Here is a 25388-nt window from a genome sequence, read left to right as displayed (position 1 = left end):
TCCATAAAACATTACAAAGTAGGAGCAGAGCAGAGCAAACACGGACCTCCAAAACACCAGAGGTGGGATTCGGTGCCATGGAGGAGTGAGAATCCCCTGTTGACCGGTCACCCGTGTGCTCCTTGTCATGATCGGGAAATAACAGAAAAATCCATCTTCAATTCAATGTATAGATAATAGATTAACAATTAGTATGAAAAACGTCAGTCAGCCTTTGACTTAATAATAAATTGTATTTGCTGACAATGTCATTGTATCGACCATAGAACTTACGAAATGATTACTTTAAACGAGACTGCTGATATTCTTGTTTACCTCGTTTTTAAAATTGTTCATACGTAGAGCATCCTCTTGCATATCGAATCAACTGAGATAGACACACTCCGTATGCAGGTGATAAAGGTATATTGCTGCATAAGTATAATTGAATTTGCATATAACAGAAAAGTTAAAGTCATCACGTTTATCATACAGTTTGGTTGTTAGATTACCATTAACGTCTTTTTCATGTAAAATATCCAAGTATGAAACAGGTGTGACAGACACTGTGATATCTTTTATCTCAAACTCTCTAGGATATATCGTATCGACGCAGGATGGAAATTACCAACCACTAACAATTAGTATGAAAACGTCAGTCAGAATTTGACTCAATGATGAATTGTATTTGCTGACAAGGTTATTGTATCGATAATAGAACTTACGAAATGATGACTTTAAAAGAGACTTCTGATACTCTTTTTTCATCAACTTGTTTGTCAATGATTTATCTTGCTTTAGAAATTGTACATAGGTAGAGCATGTTCTTGCGTATCCAATCAACTGAAAGTAATACCCTGTATACAGGTGATGAAGGTAAATTGCTGCATAAGTAAGAAAAGATTGGAGAATTAGACATCGCGTTTACATATGCAAGACAATTAAAAGAAATTATGACGCCATTTAAAAGACACTCAAAAAGATGTAAATTATGTAAAAGATAACTTTAAAAGGTATAGATAACCCATATCAGATTGAAGCAATCAACACCACAAATATATTAGAAATTCTGCAAGAATTTACACATGTCAAGTAAACGTATACGTATTTATTACCTGTTTCCATTATTAACTAATTTCTCAAATACATTTCAATTAAAATGTTGATGGCATTGATAGAAATGAAACAAAAAAGTAATAAAGCTGGATTGATATTTCCAACAGGAATTTTTTTGACGTAAAGCATTATGGGTATTATGAGTAATTTGATTATTAGTCTCACTCTGGAGGAATTAAACTTGCATTTATTAAGCAAAAATACACAAAATAAATTGCAGACAAAAGGGGCAAAGAGTGAGATTCAATCTTTCGAACACGGATGTGTTCACACCTGTCACGTGACTCAGAGTTTGAACATTATTTGAACAGGGAAGTTGTTTTACGGGATTTATCAGTATATTTATTTTTCGGTTTCAATTTTTCCCTTTTCAAGAATGATAGAAATAAACCTATCATCCCGCGTATTTATGTACATTTTGATAAGTGCACGATTTCAGTTTTCTTCAAGCATGACAACTTTATGTTTGACAATACTTTCTAAAATCCATAAATAACTACAAAACTAGGATAGGGCATTAAACAAAAATCCTGGAAATCTAGTGTCTAAAATTGAGTCCCATAAATTATTGATCAGGTGGGCAGAACATCCCATCTAGTCAAATTCAGTATAAAAATTAAAAAAATTAAAAGCCTAAAATTAGATTTAGAATGAAACACATCGGTCAAAATGAATCCAATGACAAGTTATAATTATGAAAAAGATCAAGATAGCGACCATAGCATGTAAGTAATGCTGACTTTAAACAAGGTTGGTGAAATCTCTGTAAAAAAAAAAACGTATCTGTCAGTAGCCTGCCTCGACTTAATAAAAATTGATTGTTTTCATAAGCATAACCTTGAGAATGAGATTCTTGTTCTAAAACATATCATTCTAATTCGATACAATGTGATTCCTATTCGATACAATGGTATTCCTATTCGATAATTTGTAAATTTTTTTTTTTAAAAATTGCTATTCCCATTGGAGGAAATATGACAAATTCAATATGATTCTATTATCATATCATTTTTCTCGAAAACATGCGTTTCCTATTCTATCCCACTAGAAGACATGTGATTCCTATTTTGTCATTCCTATTCGATAATTTTATCTTTCTTGTTCGATTATTATTTGCTTTATATGCAATAAAGTTGTTTTTCGAAAACATACTAGCATCCATTTCTATTCGAAAAAATACGATTCTTATTCGATAAACTTCTAATCTTATTGCATAATTTTATCTCTTCTCTGCGATGTTTTTCTTATTCTTTTTCAATAATTGCATTCTGGGAAATATGACAAAACTAGAACTGGTGGTAAATTCAATTAAATAGGAACGACATGTTTTACATGATTTTCGAATATAAATCATTTTATTATCGAATACAAATGAAAAAATTATCGAATTATAAGAATCATATATTTTCAAACAGAATAACAACTTAAAGGTGATGAATTTTCGAACAGAAATAACATTTTTTCGCACAAGAATAACATTTAATCGAATGGGAATAATATTTTATCGAACAGGAATGACATGGTTTAGAAAAAGAAAACAAACTTTTTGAATAAGAATATCAAAAAAGTATAATAATGCAACGTTTTACCCGCAATACCATAAATAGGTGATAGCGGAATATTACTTTACAAATACGGAAAGTTCACTTTGGAAAAGATGAAGAGGAAATCATTTCTTTTCTAATACAGGAGAGTTTCAGTTGGCCTTCATCTTCCATATGCAGTAAAACTTCCAAATATGAAACAGTTGTGGCACATTCAGTGGTGACTTTAATTTAAAGTTCACTGGGATATATCGAGTCGACATATGAACTAAAGTAACTAATGTTACTTGATCATACGTCATCGTTGTATCTAAATGTTGAGTTGAACCCCACAGCAAGTGTTTTTCTCTTGTCATGTAAAGTTTTTTAAAAAAATATACTCTGATTCTGCTTCATAGAAATATTAAAACAGGTCGGCAATAAAGGAGCACAATTAGTGCCCATCGAATTTCAAACTTTTGAAGGAAGAATTGGTCTCCAAAGACTGCAAAAAGGTGTCGATGGGGAACTCCAGTTTCCTTTTAATATTATCCCAAGGATACTTTAGGTAGAATCAGGGTGATTTTTAACAAAGTGATTTTCTTTGATGACCTATCTCAAGATGCAAAACTTTCCGAGTTCCATTTTCATTGAGAAAGCAGTTGTCTATGTAAAAAATGTATAGTTTTGATTTTGTCGTGAAGAAAGCTTGTTTAGAGTGTACAAGTGTAGGTTTTAATGTCAATGTCAAGGTTGATGAAAAAAGAATACCTGACTCCCAAACTTAAAATGTGTATGAAGTCTTTGGACACCAGTCTTTAAAACGTTTTGAGTTGCCATGGGCACTAATTGGGCACATTAGCCGGTCTGTCTTTATATTCCTATGAAGCAGAACGTATTCAAAAACACAAGAGAAGAAAACACTTGTTTAGTCTCTAATTCGACATATAGATCTGTAGATATTGACAAAGAAATATCAAACTTACTTCCATTCAGTCGAATCAATAAATAAAGGTGAACTTGAAATAAAAGACATCACAGGGTCTGACAAAGCTTTTTATTTTTTTTATTTATTTATCAAACTATTAACTTGCAGTCATAACTTTCTGATCGTATCATGATATTCAATACAACTCTTGATCTTTTTTTCTATGATGCAGTTTTGGAAATTCAACTTAGCAGTATCTTTTATTGATTAAACTTCTGAGTCAAATTTAATGAAATCGAAATTAATTATTCCGTCTGAAATGTGTTGTTATAGGTAAATTATATGTTAATCACGGAAGTTCTTTCTCTTTTTTCTTTTATTCAGTAGAAGGATAAGGAGATAACGAAGAGTGTTCAATCTCAATTTTTTCTCATTGTCATATTGATTTTTTGATTTACGTTGTTAATGCGCATCTGATTTACTTATTTTCATGTAAATGCGTCCAGTGACACCATATAAAGCTTGGAGTTTTACGATGAAAAGATAAGACTGCAATCGACACGTTGTAATAATACGGCATAAATAACTGCATATACCGCCATGTGCGGTAAATGCCAGTTATCGAAGAAGAATAGCCTAAGCGCGATAACTCCCCTGTCCTCAACCAAATTTCCAAAATAGCCACAAGTCTTAAATGCGCTTGCGCACACATCCTCTCCGCTCGACGATTTTGATCAGACAGCATCGACAGAAAAATCACCTCCAAGTTGCAACCCATTACGTGGATTACTATATTGTACAGGTATCGTTCCACCGGTCATCGAAACATGCTCCGTGCAAAAAGGACTACAAAGTCTCCATATGCCAGGCCCGGCCGAGCTCAAGCTGCCACCAAAAAGGCCAAAGCATCCAGGCCTACAAGCACCGTGACTCAACCGAACCAGGTCACCCCTGCTGCAAGCACCGTGAATCGACCGAACCAGGTCACTCCTGACGCCATACCTCCAGCCTTATCAAATCAGCCTACAACTTCCTCAGTAATAGACATCCCTGACCCCTCAGAGTTTGAGGCATCGCCAACAATGCTTTCTACAGGTACTTCAGGCAGCACTAATACATTATCTAATTCAAGTGCAACAACACCAAATTCATTATGTAGCGTTTCAGACGCATTGGGCGTGCATGTCCCAGATAACCTGAGACAAAACATATATGATAATGCATTCATTCACTTGCATAAATTACTTCCTCTCAAACCAAATGACGAGCCCCAGCAACAGCTCGCATTTGTCGCTGGCGAATTAGTGTTAAAGGCTAAGCATAAGGAAATCAAAATAACTTCAATCGAAACATGGACAAATGCTTTCCTCATTTTCAGCAGCATTTACTTGACTAAGTTCCCTGAACACATTCAATCAATCCTTAAATACATTAACATCATACGCACTGCTGCACAGCGATCATCAAACTTAAACTGACTCAATTATGACATACAGTTTAGACTAAAGCGCTCCAGGAACCATACTCTCGACTGGGGGTGTGTCGACGCAGAATTATGGCTCTTGTATGTGTCACATGGCCACAACACCCTATCACAGCAAACCCCAAATTATACATCTAAATCTCCAAAATGCTTTGACTTCAATTACAAAGGCACATGTGGAAGACCATACTGCACTTATCAACACGCTTGCATTAAATGCTCCAATAATCACCCACTCATAAACTGCCGCTGGCACAACAGTCAGGCATTTCGCACAGAAAACTTTCGCCCATCCCAAGCCGAACATCCCCGCCAGCCCCCAAGCAGATTTCAGAGTAGAGGGTTCCCCCCAAACCAACCAAGGCCTCTGGGACTTGGCCCCAACCCCAGTCAACGTTAACATCCTAAAATCAATGCTAAAAGACTACCCCTTGCAACATATTGCTCATGAATTAATCAATGGTTTTCAATATGGTTTCAACATTTGTTATTCGGGTATACGGGAATATCAAAAATCTAAAAACATGAAATCCGCACAAACAAATTCGCAGCAGCTCCAAGAAAAAATTGATCAAGAGGTTAAATTAGGTAGAGTAGCTGGGCCGTTCAAGAATATCCCCATGTCAAATATCAAGTGTAGCCCAATAGGCATTGTTCCCAAAAAGCAAGGGGGGTGGCGTATGATTTGTAACTTATCTGCACCGGAGGGAAATAGTGTTAATGACTTTATAGACCCAGATCTATGCACCGTTCATTATACATCATTTGACTCGACAGTAAGAATGATAAAAGAACTAGGCAAGGGAGCTTTGTTAGGGAAAAAAGACATTTCTAGCGCATTCAGACTCCTTCCTATTCGCCCCGAAGATTTTTCCTTGCTTGGTTTTTATTTTAACAACTATTATTTCGATAAGTGCCTCCCATTCGGTTGCTCTATAGCATGTGCCACATTTGAAAAATTTGCAACAGCCCTCCATTGGATTGTTCAAGATCGAGCCAATATTGACACATTAGTAAACTACCTCGATGATTTCCTTTTTGCAGGCCCTGCAAACACCCTTGTGTGCAAAAACCTCATGCAAACATTTGACATAACTTGTGAAACACTCGGCGTTCCTCTGTCAGAGGAAAAAACTGAAGGTCCTACAACATGTTTAACATTTCTAGGGTTAGGGATTAATACCATCACCCAAACTATATTTGTCCCTAAAGATAAAGTCGACGCCCTTAAAGCCCAACTACAAAACGTTGCCTCACGTCGCAAAATTACTCTTAAAGAAATGCAATCATTAGTTGGATCTTTGGCATTTATTTCAAAGGCAATACCTGCAGGGAGAGCCTTTTGTAGGCGATTTTATGACAGCCTATCACAGGGATGTAAACAACACCATTATATCACTATCTCAAGGGCACTTCGCGAAGATGTAGATATATGGCTCGAGTTCCTGTCCGACTTTAATGGCACAACTGTATTCCCAGATATTCACTGGTCAGATAAAGACACTATTCACATATCCTCGGATAGCTCTGGTTCACTTGGGTGTGGGGTCATATTTGGTACACAATGGTCCTACCTACAATGGCCTTCAGAATGGTCACAACACGATTGTAGAGATCTGACTTATCTGGAGTTAGTCCCAGTCGCCCTTGCAATATACATATGGGGCCACAAACTACAAGGCAGAAAAATAATCTTGCATATTGATAACATGGCTGTTGTCGAGATAATCAACCAAAAAACATCAAAGTCACCAAGAGTTATGTCCCTCCTCAGGCTTTTTCTTTATAAAATATTAAAATACAATATCCAAGTCCGCTGCGAACATGTACCAGGTCATTCTAATTCTATAGCTGATGCCATATCTCGTTTTCAGTGGCAAAAGTTCAGGAAGCTGGCCCCCCACGCAGACTATTATCCCTGCCAAGTTCCTCTGGAATTCTGGAACCATTTGAGCAGGAAGTAGAACAGCTACTCTCAGCATCAGTCTCTCATAACACTCAAGAAATATACCAGAAAGGTCTTGACTCATTTGCACAATTTAGAAAAAAATTTAACTTAACGGAAGTATGGCCCCCTCCCATAGACCAATTCATTAACTATATTGCTAACCTATCCTCAAAGGGGACAACATACTCTACAGCCAAAACCTACCTAGCTGGCTTAAGCTTCAACATAAAACTTGGTAATTTCCCAGACCCATGCCAATTTTTCATAGTCAAGAAAATACTAAATGGCTTTAAACAACTAAAACATAGAAAAGATTCAAGAAGCCCGATAACATTTCCCCTATTAGTCAAGTTAATAGACTCGCTGCAACATGTGTGTCGCAATTATTATGAAAAATTACTGTTCTCCTCAGCATATGGGCTCGCATTCTTTGCTTTACTTCGAGTTGGTGAAATAACCACCACTAGGGCAAATACCCACAGTTCCCCATTATCAATAGAAAATGTATCAATATCCCAATCATCCATTCAGATCACATTAGGGAAAACTAAAACAGATCAGCATGGCAAGGGCACAACAATGCACATTAACAGTACAAAGCAAAATCAAGTCCTATTCCACAACATTCTAGAGTACGCGACCCATAGACCATCACAAACTCAAACATCACAGTTTCTGTGCCACATGGATGGCTCACCCTTGACTTACTATCAATTCAATCAAATACTAAAGAAAGCTCTATCATTCCTCAAACTTGATGTATCAACATTCAAATCCCATTCATTTCGCATAGGGGCTGCAACTTCATTGTATATGCAAGGTACTCCAGAGCAAGAAATCAAAACCATGGGTAGATGGAAATCCAACGCTTTTAAGTCATATGTTCGCCCTAATACTGTAGTCTTGTAGATAGTCAGTCTTACTAACTGTAAGCTAAGTTTGCAGGAACTCGCTGCAAGGTATGGATTGTTGGATCTTCCATCATCAGACGAGCTGAAGATTACTGCACACGTTCACCAATTGGCCAAAACTTGTCTCTGGAGCACTTAAACATAGATGTAACCTGGTCCGGATCTGGGGGACTAAAATGGGAGCAACTCGATCAACACATTGCTAGTTTGTTAAATCGCCATAATGAAATCATTCCTCAAGTTCTAATAGTTCACTGTGGTGGCAACAGTATTGGCATTCAGTCCCTTAAAAAATTACAAATAGCCATGAAATCATTATTAGCCTCCCTTCATAAAAAATTACCAAACACTCTTCTTGTATGGTCAAATATACTTCCTCGCAAATATTGGCGTTACATGATTTCGAGCGAAGCTGCAGAGAAATCTAGAAAAAGAATCAATAATTCCATTGGTTGCTTTGTTGTGCAAAAGTTAAATGGGGCCCTCATTCGTTACCCTGATATTAGAATTGATCAGCCCAAATTATTCCTCGATTGTGTTCATTTATCAGATATTGGAAATTCTATTTTTACAACTACAATTCAAACGGCATTGTCCAAGTTTCTGACTTCCTGTCAAAAGGTTTTCCCCACACTCCCATAAAACACAGTATCTGTGCATGGCTTGTAAAAGAAACCCTCACACCATCCCATATTCATGATAGTAGTCGCAATTGCACTGAGTTGCATTGCATCCTTATCCTCTCCCCTCCCCCCAGTTATGCTTTTTGATGCTTTGATATGTTGTGTTATATTGCTTTGCCACATTATTCATTGTTGCTACCCTGCATATTGTTTTTGAATTGCTTTGAGAATCATTGCGTTGCATAAGACATGATGTCTTGTTTGCCAAATTGTCCGCCACTTGTTGGCGGATGGATTGCAGTCTCGAAATTCGTGCACAGCAATCCACTTGGCAGAATTTTGCAACAAGCCATCGCTGGCAACTTCTGTTTACCCTCCAGGGTTGTCAGCACCATATGGCTCCGTTTCTGCAAACCGTAGGCGCCAAATGCCAGATTGAGGATCGGCGCCTACTCATTGACACTTGCAATAATACTTGATCATTGTCCATTGTTTTGATACCATTGATTTATTATGTAATAACCTATCTTAAACAAAATAAAGCCATGACAGATACTGCCATTCTGAATTGCTTATTCTTTCGAGATAACTGCATTTCTACCACTTAAACAATTATAACGGCTGGAGGGCACTCTACCTGATACTTTGAATTTTCCAGTTCTTTCAATTCTTTAACCTTAAAATTAAATAGATATAACATTTCCCCCCTTATATACACGCAGGTGAATGTTTTGTTAAGGGCGATTACAGTAGGCATTTTAATTACAATCATTTTCCTTTTTGGTTAGATTTGAAAAATATATAAATTATAAATGAAAGTATTGTTTTGATTATGGTGTTTATAAAAACCGGTTTGAAAAAGTTTCAGTTTGCTCCAAATCGAATATGTCGGTACCATTTCGGCATATCTGAAATCACCAAAGATAACATAATGAAAAGAATAACACCATAACCAAACAAATATCCAAGTCCAGCGGATGAAGGCCGATTGTCTGGAGCAGAGATCTTCTTTCGATAAAAGGAATTTGTGGAGTTTTTAAGGATTGTTAGTTCTTTTTTTAGTTTTTCAATCTTTTGTTCTAGTTCTATTGATGAGTTGAACTTCTGCTGACCAGTCAATGAACAAGGGCATTTACAACCTATCGAAAACAAATAAGAATGCTTCGTTATCTACAGTATATATTCACGGCGGAGAATCTACGTCATCGGATGGGATTAGGACACACAAAAATGGAGGACAAATGCTCCGCTTCGATGTAAGAAGTTGATATTTTTGCATTTATAAAGAATGAATATTAAATCAGTATCCTGCCTAAAGTATGCCAACGAACGTCAACTACAATAGACAATGTACGTTTGCTCGTGATAGAATCTTATTGTTCCAAACACTTCGACACAGTTTGAAAACAAGTGAGAAAAACCCGGGATGTGGGGTACACATTTTTAAAATTCGACCAATTATTCGCATGTTCAGATGTACTAGACATTTTATTCTTCCGCGTTTACACTAGAACTAATATTTTTTAAAAATCCTGATTTTTAAAATAGTTTATTATGCTTTAATTATCCAAGAAAAAAGTATAAATCATTTTGTTTTCAGAAATGATGTAGGGCACACCAACACTAAAACGGATATGGGACACACAATAAGTTACTTTCAAATTGAAACATCGAGCATTCACATCTTAAAGTTTCCACTTAAATGACTGCCATTTGATAGTATATGAACAATAACCTGTACAACTCATCTTTGTAATACTCATCCAAATACTTGATTCCCTTGGTTTGCTTGTATCCATACAAAAATTATAAGTTGAAAACGCTGGTCTGATCTCCAACAAAAGCTTCCAACATGAATTTTAAATTTTGACTTTTATTAAATTTCATGTAGAAATTTACCGGTGTTCACTTCTGCAGATCCATAGAAAGAGGGAGGGGGGGGGGTCGAAGTCCGGAGATTGTGTTTATTGATATATCCATTTTAAGTTACATGACATCCGCCCCCCCCCCCCCCCCCCGAAAAAAAACACGAAAAACACACACACACATACAAACTCACGAAATAAGTTTTTTTTAGCTTTGTTGCTTACTTTATTGCTTGTCAAAATAGTTTGGAAAATAGTTTGGAGTCAGAAAATTCTTTGGACTTTGTGTGGACTCCCCCCCCCCCCCCCCCCCCGAAAAAGTTCTTAAATCTGCAAATTGGTATTAATAAGATCTTTGACACTAGCATGTCTTTTAATATGGGAAAGAGATCAAGAACGTTTCTTATGCTCAAATATTTGCAACAACTGACCTTCCAGGTGATAATAAGAATTTATTTTCCCTACACAGTGGTCTAAAAATTGATCGGGAAATTCCAAATTGCAACAAATAGTTTTGGAAAACTATTTTATTTGCTCCTAGCTTGCACTCAGGTGAACATAATATTAGAAATCGAATGTATGAAAGTGGTTGTCAGTGATGGGCAGGGCCAAAACAAAACTTGAAGTTAAAAATTGTCTTTTCGTGGGTGCCAATCAAAGGTTTTTAGCTGTCATTTTTCTCTGATAATGACCCCCCCCCCCTTTTCAAACCTTATCATATAAAAGAGCCTGACATTATTTCTTTTTTATGTATAGCTACGAAAGTACTTTTTACAACAAAAAAATCCCAATTTATACGGCTGGTAATGTTTACTTAAGCCGGCTCCTATCATTGCTTTTGGCTAATATTCCAGCGAATGTAAATAAGATGACATGAACTGCTTTATGAGTACGTAATATTTAATCACTGATTCATACATGTGTCTTTCCTGATATACTTTATTTTATCAAATAAAATATACAACATGACTATCTTCATATAGTCATGTTGTATATTTTATTTGATAAAATAAAGTATATCAGGAAAGACACATAATAAAACAATAATTTTTTTTTCAATCAATACGATGATGTTAACTTCGAAGTACAATATTCAATTTTGTCTTTTTTTCTCAAATATATGGAGTCGGTAATTAACTATTAGAATTTTGAAAGAAGTTTGTCAGCTGTTGCAAATATTTGAGCATAAGAAAAATTCCCTAATCTCCGCTTCCTATCAGCTGACATACTAGAGTCTTACCTACAAAGATCTAATAAAAACAAACATTGAATATGCAAATACAGAAACTTTTCGAAGGGGGGGGGGTGTCCACACAAAATCAGAAAGAAAAAGAAGTTCTGACTCCAAAATATTTTTACAAGCAAAGAAATTAAACAATCAACCTCAAAAAGCTATTTTATATGTATTTAATTGGGTCTGGGTCGTGTTACTTAACACAAAAATATCGTAGAGTACGTAAAATCATATACATAGACTCCGGACTTCAACCCTCCTTTTAGATCCCCACATGTAAATACCAGTATCTTTCAATATGATATTTAATAAAAGTCAAAATTTAAAATTCATTTTGGCAGCTAATGAGCTTTTGTTGAGGATCAGACCGGCCATTTCAACTTATAATATTTGAATTTTTGTATGGATACAAGCAAACCAAGGGAATTCCAATTAAAGATTTTTCTGACTCAAAACTATTTTGACAAGCAGAAAAGTAAGACAAAGCTAAAAAAAACTTATTTCGTGAGTTTGTACAGGTGTGTGTGTGTGTGTGTGTGTGTGTGTGTGTGTGTTGTTTTTTTTTTTTTGGGGGGGGGGTGTTTTTTTTCCAAGGGGGGGGGGGCGGATGTCGTGAAACTTTAAATAGAAATATCATAAAATAAACACAATCTCCGGACTTCGAACCCCCCCCCTCTTTCTATGGATCTGCAGAAGTGAACACCTGTAAATTTCTACATGGAATTTAATAAAAGTCAAAATTTAAAATTCATGTTGGAAGCTTTTGTTGGAGATCAGACCAGCGTTTTCAACTTATAATTTTTGTATGGATACAAGCAAACCAAGGGAATCAAGTATTTGGATGAGTATTACAAAGATGAGTTGTACAGGTTATTGTTCATATACTATCAAATGGCAGTCATTTAAATGGAAACTTTAAGATGTGAATGCTCGATGTTTCAATTTGAAAGTAACTTATTGTGTGTCCCATATCCGTTTTAGTGTTGGTGTGCCCTACATCATTTCTGAAAACAAAATGATTTATACTTTTTTCTTGGATAATTAAAGCATAATAAACTATTTTAAAAATCAGGATTTTTAAAAAATATTAGTTCTAGTGTAAACGCGGAAGAATAAAATGTCTAGTACATCTGGACATGCGAATAATTGATCGAATTTTAAAAATGTGTACCCCACATCCCGGTTTTTTCTCACTTGTTTTCAAACTGTGTCGAAGTGTTTGGAACAATAAGATTCTATCACGAGCAAACGTACATTGTCTATTGTAGTTGACGTTCTTTGGCATACTTTAGGCAGGATACTGATTTAATATTCATTCTTTATAAATGCAAAAATATCAACTTCTTACGTCGAAGCGGAGCATTTGTCCTCCATTTTTGTGTGTCCTAATCCCGTCCGATGACGTAGATTCTCCGCCGTGATATTAATGAGTATATTTACTTTTCTTTAACTTTTCTCTTAGAAAGGAAAACTATAAAACAATGTACAAATAATAATATTTATAATAAACTTTTCTTTTCTTTTTATTTTGTACAGTGTCATTCTTCGTCGTGATTGGTGAAATGTCGCGATAGAGCATTTTTATTGGTTATATATAATCATGTGACAAGGATAATATTGCCTCTTGTTAACATTTAATCTATCGAGTTATCGGCGCGTATCTAAACTGAAATGCATTGTGTAAATCCAGGATCCTGGATTTACCCAGAATTTCTCTTGAGGTTAACTATAATCTGATAATAATAATAATTGTCTCCCATAACTATTGATTTTGTAATATGTATATGATCTTGAAGAATTTTATTTAAAGAAGATTGATATAAAGGGAATTGTGAGTATATGTTATAAATTAAATCGAAACCAAGTTCTTCTAAATTTTGGTAATTACAAGCCATGCAAAGAAAGACGATATTGACACAACCATTGTCGGTTACATGGAATCATTGTTTAGCTAGCCTTTCTAATTCTTTGATTAAGTGAAAACAGAAAAGGACAAATGGTTCGAATATTCATAAATTTACTTATTTAGGTTTTTAGCTTACCTGAGCCAAAGGCTCAAGTGAGCTTTTGTGATCACAATTTGTCCGTTGTCTGTCGTTGTTGTCGTCGTCGTTGTCGTCGTCGTCGTTGTCGTCGTTGTAAACTTTTCACATTTTCATCTTCTTCTCAAGAACCACTGGGCCAATTTCAACCAAACTTGCTACAAAGTATCCTTGGGTAAAGGGGATTCAAGTTTGTTCAAATGAAGGGCCACACTCTTTTCCAAGGGGAGATAATTATGAATTAGAGAAAAATTAATAGCATTTTTAAAAAATCTTCTTCTCAAGAACCACTGGGCCAGGAAAGATGAAACTCATGTGGAATCATCCTCAGGTAGTGTAGATTCAAGTTTGTTCGAATCATGACCCCCGGGGGTAGGGTGGGGCCAAAATGGCTGATCTAAGTTTTACATAGGAATATATAGGGAAAATGTTTAAAAATCTTCTTCTCAAGAACCACTGGGCCAGGAAAAATGAAACTCATGTGGAATCATCCTCAGATAGTGTAGATTCAAATTTGTTCAAATCATGACCCCTGGGGGTAGGGTGGGGCCAAAATGGCTGATCAAAGTTTTACATAGGAATATATAGGAAAAATCTTTAAAAATCTTCTTCTCAAGAACCACTGGGCCAGGAACAATGAAACTCATGTGGAATCATCCTCAGGTAGTGTAGATTCAAGTTTGTTCAAATCATGACCCCTGGGGGTAGGGTGGGGCCAAAATGGCCGATCAAAGTTTTACATGGGAATATATAGGAAAAATCTTTAAAAATCTTCTTCTCAAGAACCACTGGGCCAGGAAAGATTAAACTCATGTGGAATCATCCTCAGGTAGTGTAGATTTAAATTTGTTCAAAAATCATGACCCCCGGGGGGTAGGGTTGGGCCAATTGGCTGATCAAAGTTTTACATAGGAATATATAGGAAAAATCTTTAAAAATCTTCTTCTCAAGAACCACTGGGCCAGGAAAGATTAAACTCATGTGGAATCATCCTCAGGCAGTGTAGATTCAAGTTTGTTCAAATCATGACCCCCGGGGGTAGGATGGGGCCAAAATGGCCGATCAAAGTTTTACATAGGAATATGTAAGGAAGCCTTTTAAAATCTTCTTTTCAAGTATTCAAAGCCATGCTTAGTGATATTTATAGGGAATCATCCTTAGGTAATGTAGATTCAAGTTTGTTCAAATCATGACCCCCCTGGGGGGGTTAAAATTCAAGCCCCCTCCCACCCCCCTCAGTAAACTTTCAGTTCTGATCTGATATGTGCTTTTTCCTAGCCAATTGCTCAGGTGAGCGATGTGGCCCCTGGGCCTCTTGTTTTAAGATGTGTGCTCTAGGATCTTCATTGTCAACTATATTGACGACTAGTTGTTTAGAGGGACTGTAGTTGAAAGAAGAAGAGCAAGAACACTTGAGAGCGAGAGAATTTTGCTTCAGCTGTACGATACATGTGTATATTTCTTTCCGTTTTGTTGTTTTACTATTTCGCATGTTTTAACAGTACGGAATCCTGTCTAAATTTGTTTCTAAGTGTCGGATGAAAAAAAAATTGTCGGAAATGAAATAAAAAACGCAGATTTTCGATAATGAAATCCGGCGATTTTCAAAGATGGTGTCGTCGCAGTATACAACAGATAGGAAGGCAATAGTTCAGGGTGACTTAATGTGACGCCTAAAATATGGGACAGCCTCTCCTCCTCCTCTGGTTTCAGGGCAAAGGAATTCAATAGGTCTTCATCACCCAGGTACTGCTCTAGAGTAGCGAAGTAAGGAATTTGTCGTTACGTCGCGGATAAATCATCGCGGATGTGGGACGTGGAGACCGGTCTTTCGGATGAGACAGAGGTCCCGTGTCTTAGTAGGTGCTGGCACGAAAAAGATCCCTCTCTGCTCAATGGCCATGCGTGCCGAGTGTAGGAGAAAATTTGCAGCTTTCCACCGGCAAGTAGTGGAGTCTCCACATGAGGGAAAAATTCCCGAGAGGGGCATAAAACAATATACAATCATTATCCAGGTGTTGTAATTTAGAGAAAAGGGTAATTTATAGTATATAGATATTCAAGCATATATTCAAAAACAGGTATACCACAAACTCCTGTCTGAAACTTACGAAAGCACACAGGTTCCTCGCCTTCCCATAATCCACTTAATGCACATTTCCTGGTCAGGTGACCCGAGAAATGTCGAAAGTTATTAGAACACGCGACAGTGACATTCCCCCCAGCATAGGTGTCCTGGTGTTGAATTGTGTACGAGGCTGTCGACGAAAGCTGTGGACACAAAATTCCTAGAACACAAATTAAGGTTATCTTATCACTGACTATGTTACGGTTCAAATAAAATGGGGTATGTTAAAATTGATGTGTTGATTATGTTTGATAAAAAAAATATTGACACTTTATAACCATTTTGTAAATTACAATACAATCAATAATTCATGTTGTTTACTTTCTATACTATTCATTAATCAATATTTTTACCGAAAGAGATTAACTGATTAATATCATAATATTCCTGATCTTCCCAGGGACGAACCCATGTGAGGAAGAACTCTCTCTTTTCATAGTTTTAGCTGAAATATTACATATTCTTACGTTTACAATGAGGGGGTTCTCCCGACCATGTCCTGTTCATTAAACAGGTGCGTTGTATGTTTCCACTGTAAAGATAGAACCCTTGGTCGCACTCATACTTCACGGTTCCATGGCAATTTGTGTTGTTCTCGACAACTTTGGTATTGTTAAAGACCTCAAAATTGCATCGAACATCTTTTCAATAAAAAATATTTTTTTTTAAATAATGGACTACAGTATTTCTAATATGTAAAATTCTATTTTTCGTTATCACAATTCATTTTAATATTTATTTATCACAACTCTGCTTAGAATTTGCTATCTCGTGGTTTTATAAGAATACATTAAAACTAACCGTTTGTAAATTTCCAGTGTCCCGTTGAACCATAGCCGGTCATTACAGAAAAGTAATTCACGGGATATGGAGTAGAGTGATAATATTTCAAAAATACATTTCCATCACGTATATTTCCTAAACCAACGGTGATGTTACCATTTAGCCAATACACCCAAAATGTCTTAAAGCTGCTTTCCTGTAAAACTTGGGCTTGTTTTGTACCGTAGCATGTACCCTGCTTCTCTACTCTAACACACGACTTCGTATTTGTCCATCCTCCAAGAACGATTTCATACAGAGGCTCGTTGTCGTCATCCGCACTCATTAAGGCAAAGTGAGCATCATTTTTTGCCTTGACTTCAAAAGAGAAGAATGATCTTTCTGCTGCAGTGATACAATGCGTACTAAGCTTGATATATTGCGTATCATCCTCTGTCAAAACTTCGATGATTGCGGAAGCTGTAGGATAAAAAGAAAAGCGTTAAGACAAAACCATCACAAAGAGATTACAATTTTTTTTAATACAAATCGTTCTTAAAATTTTAATCTATCAATTTTTATTTGTCACTATGGAGACAGATTGAAATAGATTAAAAGTTTGTATTTCCCAGTGCACATGAACGTGCATTCTACCGTCAGTTTATGATTTCTTTTTATGCTGTATGTAACAATCACTAGTTTGATCCCTTGAGTACTCCTTTTATTTTTTTTGCAAATTTTACTCCTTCAAAAACCTCTTTATTAGCACCCAGATTTCTATACAAACAAATTCAGTCGACAGATAACAATAGATAATGAGTCATTACCGGCAGAACTGTTCAGTTATCAAGACACAGTTTAATGGGACAGCACAAATGTTATATTGTATAAGTTTAGCATAATATACCGTGGTGAGTATATTATGCAGTATTTCTAGCTATATTTGATGTAATTTTAAAATTCACCCTTGCATGTACTAATCAGTGAGTTACCTGTGTGTGCGTTCAGGTGTGACATTAGCGAGGGTGTTTGAGGAGGTTATCTTGTCCAAAGTTTAACAGGTCTGGATGATTTCCAAATAAGGAAGTCAAGAACGATAACCATAAATTGCTATTAATACACAGAATAAACAAGGAGCTAGTCCTTCTGACCAATCAGATAAAAGCATTTAGACAAACCCATGAGAAAATAAATAAAACACGTGGTTAATAAGTTTTTTGCTTAAATGTTTTTTTAGAACAAAATTTTTGTAAACTTTAAGCGCATTTGGGAATAATATAATATTTATGACAATTCTACCGTGGACAAACACGACTTGAAAGCTTAGAATACCTTTTAAGTGGGTTAAAAAAATCTGTCACTAGGAGGTAGCAATCCTAAAAGTTTAACTTACGTTAAAAATTTGATATAAATACGGAAAATTTTCAGTTTTTATAGCCTGACATAAAAATTTTATCGAATAGATATCTATGGGCAGCGGAAAGGGCAAAAATTACCATAATGAGAAAACAAACAATTATTTTAATTTCAATGACCATAAAAACTTAACAAATGATATACAATGCATAATCAACAGACCTTTTCGCAGAACAAATATGCATATATATGCATAAAATGATTTTTTTTTTATCTTGCAAACAATTTTTTTTTCGATCATCTTACTTTCAGGGCCAGGAGGAGAATGGAGAAATAATAAGAAAACAGCGCACTTTTTTGTGCGCAATGAATATACAGCTTCCCCAAATAAAAAGATATTTCCTTCCTATCCACAATATAGGATTTTAACTCTTATTTTCTTTATCTAATATTGTTCAGATAAAATGCCACTCCCCTTCCCTGGAGGAATAGTATAGAAAAATACAGTGTATGTAATAGCTGAGAAAAAGTTACATTTCACTGTCTATTCTGTGACATTAACGAAGCCAAAGAGATAACATTTCAGGCTTTCTGGAAAGCCAAACTTGTACTCATTTAAGTCTGCATAGCTTAGTATTCGGCGGATAAGCATAATTATATTTACCAACATATGATATATTCTGGTTTATGTTATAATTGAATGTGATAGGAACTTGCTGGTGCGATCTATACCTCTGTACTGAACGATTACATTCTATCATGAGATAAAAATGTCAAGGTTGTTCACGGTAAATATGTGGGGAATACGGAAGCCCGTTGAGGCCAGTTCAGAGAAAGAAATATTTTTATTGCGTTTAAACGCAATAATTATTGCGTTTAATCGCAAAACTTTGCGTTTAATCGCAATAATCGTTGCGTTTAAACGCAAAGCACTTTGCGTTTAATCGCAAAAGATTGCGATTAAACGCAATAATATTGCGTTTTATCGCAATAATATTTTTGCCTTTAATCGCAATAATTCTTGCGTTTAATCGCAATAATATTGCGATTAAACGCAATACTTTTGCGATTAAACGCAATAATATTGCGATTAAACGCAATATTTTTTGCATTTAAACGCAATAATCTTTGTATTTAAAAGCAATCATTTCTATCGATTTTTGAAAAGTGCAATGGATCCACGCTGATATTCGTTTCTTTTTTCTTTTGTACATAACCTATGAGGAGAATTGTGTATTGTTAAGCATTATAGAATCAGATTCTTCTGAACAAGCATTTTCCGAATGATTAAATCATTGGTATGGATTTAAAGAGGAGAAAGAGGTGACGGTCTGTAAAAACAAAGACAACCTTAGAATGAAACAAAGCTTTAGAATGTATAGATGTCTATATTCCTGTATATTCAAAACCTTTCCTTTGATCACATACAGTAGGCACGAGAACATGAAAATTTAGGAGATGGAATCATATGAAATCAAAAATAAATAAAATGAAAACAGATTGATCGATTTGTACTACCAAATTGATATGGCTATTAATACCACTGAAACATTCTTAATTTGCTGTGATACCTAAGGAATTGATTAACGGCTGCTTTAAAATTGTTGGATTCTAACAGGTTTAAGAAACTCTGGTTGTTTACTTAGGATGCCAACTTCAAATCTCATACACTGCAACATTTTGCAACAAGACACAGAACCAAACGGTTCTTCTTTATAGAATCAGATCATAGTATTCATAACAGTTTTTGGCTAGCCGATGTTTGATTTCAAACTACAGCACTGAATCATTGTGGTTAAATGCAAAATGAATCCTAAAAAGGAAGGATTATTGCGATGCAACAAATTACTGTGTTTAAATGCAAATAATTATTGCGATTAAATGCAAAAAATTATTGTGATTAAACGCAATATTTATTGCGATTAAACGTAATAATTATTGCGATTAAACGCAAAGTGTTTTGCGTTTAAACGCAATGATTATTGCGATTAAACGCAAAGTTTAAATAAAAAATATTTTTCTCTCTAAAGTGGCCTCAACAGGCTTCCGTAGGGGAATACCTTATTCTTCAAAAGTTTTCGTCTCACTTCTACAGATTTTTTGTTGAAAATGTCTTTCTGAGGAAAAAACAAAAGCACGTGTTAATTCTTTTTGTTCTTTTAAAATATGTTTTGGGGTGTGTTAAAATGCTGTAGTCTGATTGGTCAGAAAAATAATTGCGTTTACTTGATGTCCATTTATAGCAACTTTCGGTTATCGTTCTTGACTTCCATATTTGGAAATCGTCTAGACCTGTTTAACAGTACGTTGCGGTCTAGAATCCCACTTGGGACGTGGAAACCGGTCCTTAGGATTAGACCCTATAGACCGAGGTCCCATGTTGCAGTAGGTGCTGGCACGAAGAAGATTTCTCCCTGTCGTAGGTGCAGAGCATAGGAAAAAATTTGCAGCTCTCCACCGGTAAGTTGTGGCGTCTTTATATCAGTGAAAAATTCCCGAGAGAGACGTTAAATAACAAACAGACAAACAAAATTCTTCACATTTGTGTTTGATCGTTTGTTTGTTGTTTCACGTACTTCTCGAGAATTTTTCACTCATATGGAGAGCTACAAATTTCGACATATGCTCGACACTCAGGAAACAGTGAGGATCTTTTTCGAACCAGCATCTACTGTTACAACGGACTTTGATTTATACGGTTTTATCCGAAGAAACGGTTTCCATGCCTCACAGTGAGCTTCGAACCCGCGACATAAGGATAAACTCTTTTGTCTGCGATCTAGAGCAAACACTCAACCACTGTGCCAAGCGGACGACTCTATACATATAAAGTCTGATTCTATATCTTATATATACAAAAGTATATATACTTTTTTTCTTTTAAATGAAGAAGCGGAAGTAATCGACCGAAAGTATTGTAAGCGATTTGGTATCTATGCCAACTGTAAACAAGAGGCCCAGAGGCCACATCGCTCACCTGAGCACATCGGCTAGGAAAAAGCACAGATCAGATCAGAATATTAAAAAGTTTACTGAGGGGGTGGTGGAGGGGGCTTGAATTCTAATACTACTTGAGAATGCCTCCATATCAATTCTGCATATAACTTCTTGAGAAGTTCTTGAGAACAAGATTTTTATAGATTTCTTTAAATCATTTTGTTTGTATATATTGCTTTGTAATAATTTCAATTTGACTCTCCATTGTTTCCCTCCCTACCCCAAAGGGTATACTCATGATTTGAACAAATTTAAATCTTCAATACATGAGGATGCTTACATGTCAATATGACTTAACATAGCTTTTCTGATATTGAGAATTTTCCCTTTATCTTCCTTTGTAAAACTTGGATCCCCCATTGTGGCCCCACCCTACCCCTGGGGGTTATGATTTAAACAAACTAGAATCTACAGTACCTGAGGATGCTTCCATATAAATATCACTAATAATGGCTTTGTAGTACTCGAGAAGAGATTTTTTTTAAAGATTTCCCTATATATTCCCTATGTAAAACTTTGATCGGCCATTGTGGCCCCATCCTAGCCCCCGGGGTCCTGATTTGAACAAACTTGAATCTACATTATATGAGGATGATTCAACATGAGTTTCATCTTTCCTGTCCCAATGGTTCTTGAGAAGAAGATTTTTAAAGATTTTTCCTATATATTCCTATGCAAAACTTTGATCGGCCATTATGGCCCCACCCTTGCCCCGGGGGTCATGATTTGAACAAATTTAAATCTACACTACCTGAAGATGATTCCAAATGAGTTTCATCTTTTCTGGTCCAGTGGTTCTGGAGAAGAAGATTTTTTAAAAATACCATTAATTTTTCACTTATTCATAATTATCTCCCCTTGAAAGAGGGCGTGGTGGTTCATTTGAACAAACGTAAATTCCCTTTACCCAAGGATACTTTGTAGCAAGTTTGGTTGAAATAGGTCCAGTGGTTCTTGAGAAGAAGATGAAGATGTGAAAAGGTTACGACAACAACGACGACGACAACGAGGACAGACAACGGACAAATTTTGATCAGAAGAGCTCACTTGAGACTTCGGCTCAGGTGAGCTAAAAAACGATGATATTGAAAATATCTAAATGTTTATATCATAAATTGAGCCCAAAAGTCATGTTTAAACATGACTAAATGATATTTCAATGAAAACCAAGTATACCTGTACAATAATATTGCCATACGTAGAGTAAATAATTATTTTCGGATTATAAGGAGAGTAAATATTTTAGCACCAACTGAATCGACAACAGCCGAGGACTACAGCCCCGGAGGTTTGGCGTATAGTGTGGAACTGAAGGGAGTGAACTTTCATATTGATATATATATGGACAATATTTTATTGGGTTTTAATTGCATGAGATCGATACGTGATTATCCTAATTGTTAAAAAATCATTTGAACAAATTTGTTTTCTTCTTTCTAAATAACATTTTTAAAGTTCATCTTTCTGATTGTGTGACTTACCATCTAGAGGGTTATTTTAGTGGGATGCTTATTTTGTCGTTTTGGTAGTAGTCCTCTTAAATTTAAATCGCTAAAACATTTATACACTGAACTGACAACAGATTTTCCCGTTATTTCCCGATTATGACAAGGAGCACACGTTAATTGGGTGTGACCGGTAGGCAGGGGATGCTCACTCGTCCATGGCACCTGATCCCACCTCTAATGTTTTGGAGGTCCGAGTTTGCTCTTCTCCTATTTTGTATTGTTTTTCGGAATTTCGATCTTAAATACTGTTCGTTATCTCCATATGTTTCATGTATGTGACTTTGTGTTGTCAAAACTGTAGTGTGGACTTCCTCATCTTCGCTAGATAAGGGTGACGATCATCTCCTCTTTTCACACGGACAATCAGACAAACAGATTAACAGACAGACGGACAGAGCAAAAACTATATAACCCCGTATTTCGATTACGGAGTATAAAAAGGCTCAATATGAAAACTCCTGTAAATAGAGAAGAGCAGATCGTCACCCTTGGCTAGCGAATTCAAAGACGGGACTACCTGTGTTTACAGCAATACTCATTTTAGTGATTTAAGTTAATGGAGATTAAGAGTAGTGTGGCAAGTACAATATAAAAACAATCTCTCCAAAGAAAGTGAAATATCTAATTAACCATTTTTTTATTATTCACAGAGGGAGTAACACTTAACGTTTCTAAAATGCAAATTCTTCACAAACAGTTAAAATAGAATGTATTCTGATCACTAGTTTATTGAAATGATTACTGCATTGTTGAAGATCATAATTTATGTTTTCATCGTTTCGGAAAAGTTACAGTGGCTTAAGGACCCTCTCTACACCATTATAAAATGTTTTTTGACATTAAAAAAATATATTTCATAAAAGTGTTAATATTGTGCTTATTTATTTAATTTTTACTGTATGGTATACGGCATTTACTCCCAGGAAAAATGTTCAAATACAATAAGGAATAAAAATCAGTATTAATTACTTCCATAGAGAAAATGAATGTTAATTACATGTCATTTCATTTATCTTGGCCTTTTAAAATCTTTTAAAATCTTAACACTTGTAGTGATCACAAATTGAGAAATATACTGTAAATTTTTATTTTTTAGACTTAAGATCTAAGGGCAGATCACTCTAACTGCAGAAAAATACCATAGAATCAAAACTCTTTTAGTGTGCAGTGTAAAGAGGGTTCTTATTATCTTATTTAAATTTTTCCTAAATTATATTACCTCTGATGTATGGTAAAAGAAGGAAAAACACCACTGCTATCATTTCTTCTTTCATATTTAACCATGAAATTCCCCTCTGAAATCACAATCAAAGAAAGGCATATGTAGACAATAAAAGTATCTGCTGATTTGCTGCAACTAGTGTAAAGAATATTTGATACAGTAACTTACGTTTAATTCGAATTCAACTTTCCGTGTGAACAGGGCATAAGTTGCCTTATTCCATTAGAAAAAGTTCTAAAACAGAAGAAAACCTTCAGCATGTATGAATATTAAAAATTAAAACAAACCTAAGTATTTCACGATCAATGAACTAAAATGGGTTTTTTTGTTTCCTGATAAAAGACTTCAGGATTGAAGCATCATAAAGTAATAATATTAATAATGTAATAATAATAATACTTTATTTACAGAAGGTAACCCGATTAGTGCAAGCACTAGTCTTCCTCAGGGCCTTCTTTATAACATATATACAATGTTTTATACAATAAAGACAATAATTACAAACATGAAACAATAAAATATAAACACTTTGTTAAAACAGAATAAATTAAATATTGACATTTCATTGAAAGGAAAGGAAAACATAAATTTTATGTAGAACCAGTACGTTTCATAAGTAAAAAAATTTCAACAATACTTTTAAATATTGAAAGGGACTGGGAATTCCTAATACTAATAGGCAACTCATTCCAGATAATAACCCCTGAATATTGTAAAGAATTTTTGAATAAAAATATTTTGGTAAACGAAGTTCTGAATTTGTCTCTGAGCGTAACATGTATGATCCAGAACTTTGAAATTCAAAAAAAATCATTCATATAATCCGGAGACATATGATGAAATATTTTGAACATCAGAATGCTTTTCTGTAAATATAGAAGTTCGTATACTGTTAATCAGCCTAAAATGTTAAACAAGGGCATTGAAGGTGCATCATATTTTTCATTTAAAATAATCCTATCTGCTCGTTTCTGAAGTTTGTATATTCTATCGATGTGAGTTTGAGGAGAGTTACCCCAAATAGAAAGGCAATATAAAATTGATGGCAAAATAAATGCATTATAAAATAACTTTCTCGTATGCAATGGTAGAAACTTTTTAATTTTCCGTAAAGTAAATAATTTATAAGTAAGGGTTTTGCAAACGCATCTACATGACAAGTATATTGAAGAGTATGATCAATATGAATACCTAATAATTTCTTTGTTCTAACATTTTCAAGGGGATGGTCAGAAAGTTGTAGATAAAATTAACGTTTTCTAATTTTGATTTCTTTTGGTGTGTTCCCATTAACATTCACTTTGTTTTATCAGTATTCAAAATCATCTGATTCTGTTGACACCTGGTTTGTATTTGATACAGGTCATGATTGAGAGTTGCTTCAATATTTGAAATATTGTTACCATGAAAATGCATTGTTGTGTCATCAGCAAACATATCAACATTACAATGTTCAACAGATAATGGTAAATGATTAATATATACTGTATAGGGGATTAATTTCACGGGTTGTAATTTTCACGGATTTCTCTCATCGGACACGATCGCGGTTTCTTGAATTCGCGGAATTCTTATGTCATAGAAGTTACCTCCCGTGTCTATATCCGTTTAATCCATAGCAAAGCTACACGTAGTAAACGACATTTTTTATTGGTATGTCTTTATTTCACCAACAACAGGGTAAGTTAAAATGGAATAGTTAGACTTATCAAATAATTGACAATTAATTAAAACAGGTGCTATTATCAAAAGTCCTTGACAAT

At 35.2% G+C, this 25388-nt stretch overlaps 2 protein-coding genes across 2 annotated transcripts; one reads left to right on the top strand and one right to left on the bottom strand.

The window, feature by feature from the left end:
* The first annotated feature begins 4141 nt into the window (after positions 1 to 4141).
* Positions 4142 to 5033, top strand: LOC134276743 (uncharacterized). The gene has a single exon (XM_062759018.1). It carries the CDS (start codon positions 4374 to 4376, stop codon positions 5022 to 5024), a length of 651 nt encoding a protein of 216 aa, XP_062615002.1. The 5' UTR covers positions 4142 to 4373; the 3' UTR covers positions 5025 to 5033.
* Positions 5034 to 9102: 4069 nt separating this feature from the next.
* Positions 9103 to 23857, bottom strand: LOC134276742 (uncharacterized). Its single transcript, XM_062759017.1, has 6 exons — positions 23794 to 23857; positions 23623 to 23698; positions 16582 to 17022; positions 16248 to 16421; positions 15764 to 15940; positions 9103 to 9650 (listed from the first exon to the last, which is right to left on the bottom strand). Exons 2-6 carry the CDS (start codon positions 23675 to 23677, stop codon positions 9376 to 9378), a joined length of 1122 nt encoding a protein of 373 aa, XP_062615001.1. The 5' UTR covers positions 23678 to 23698; positions 23794 to 23857; the 3' UTR covers positions 9103 to 9375.
* Between the last annotated feature and the right edge of the window lie 1531 nt (positions 23858 to 25388).

Source organism: Saccostrea cucullata, unplaced genomic scaffold (genome assembly GCF_032062105.1).
Source record: "Saccostrea cucullata isolate Sc308-1 unplaced genomic scaffold, CSIRO_AGI_Scuc_v1 ctg212, whole genome shotgun sequence".
NCBI lineage: Eukaryota > Metazoa > Mollusca > Bivalvia > Ostreida > Ostreidae > Saccostrea > Saccostrea cuccullata.
This window is presented reverse-complemented; position numbering and strand designations above follow the sequence as displayed.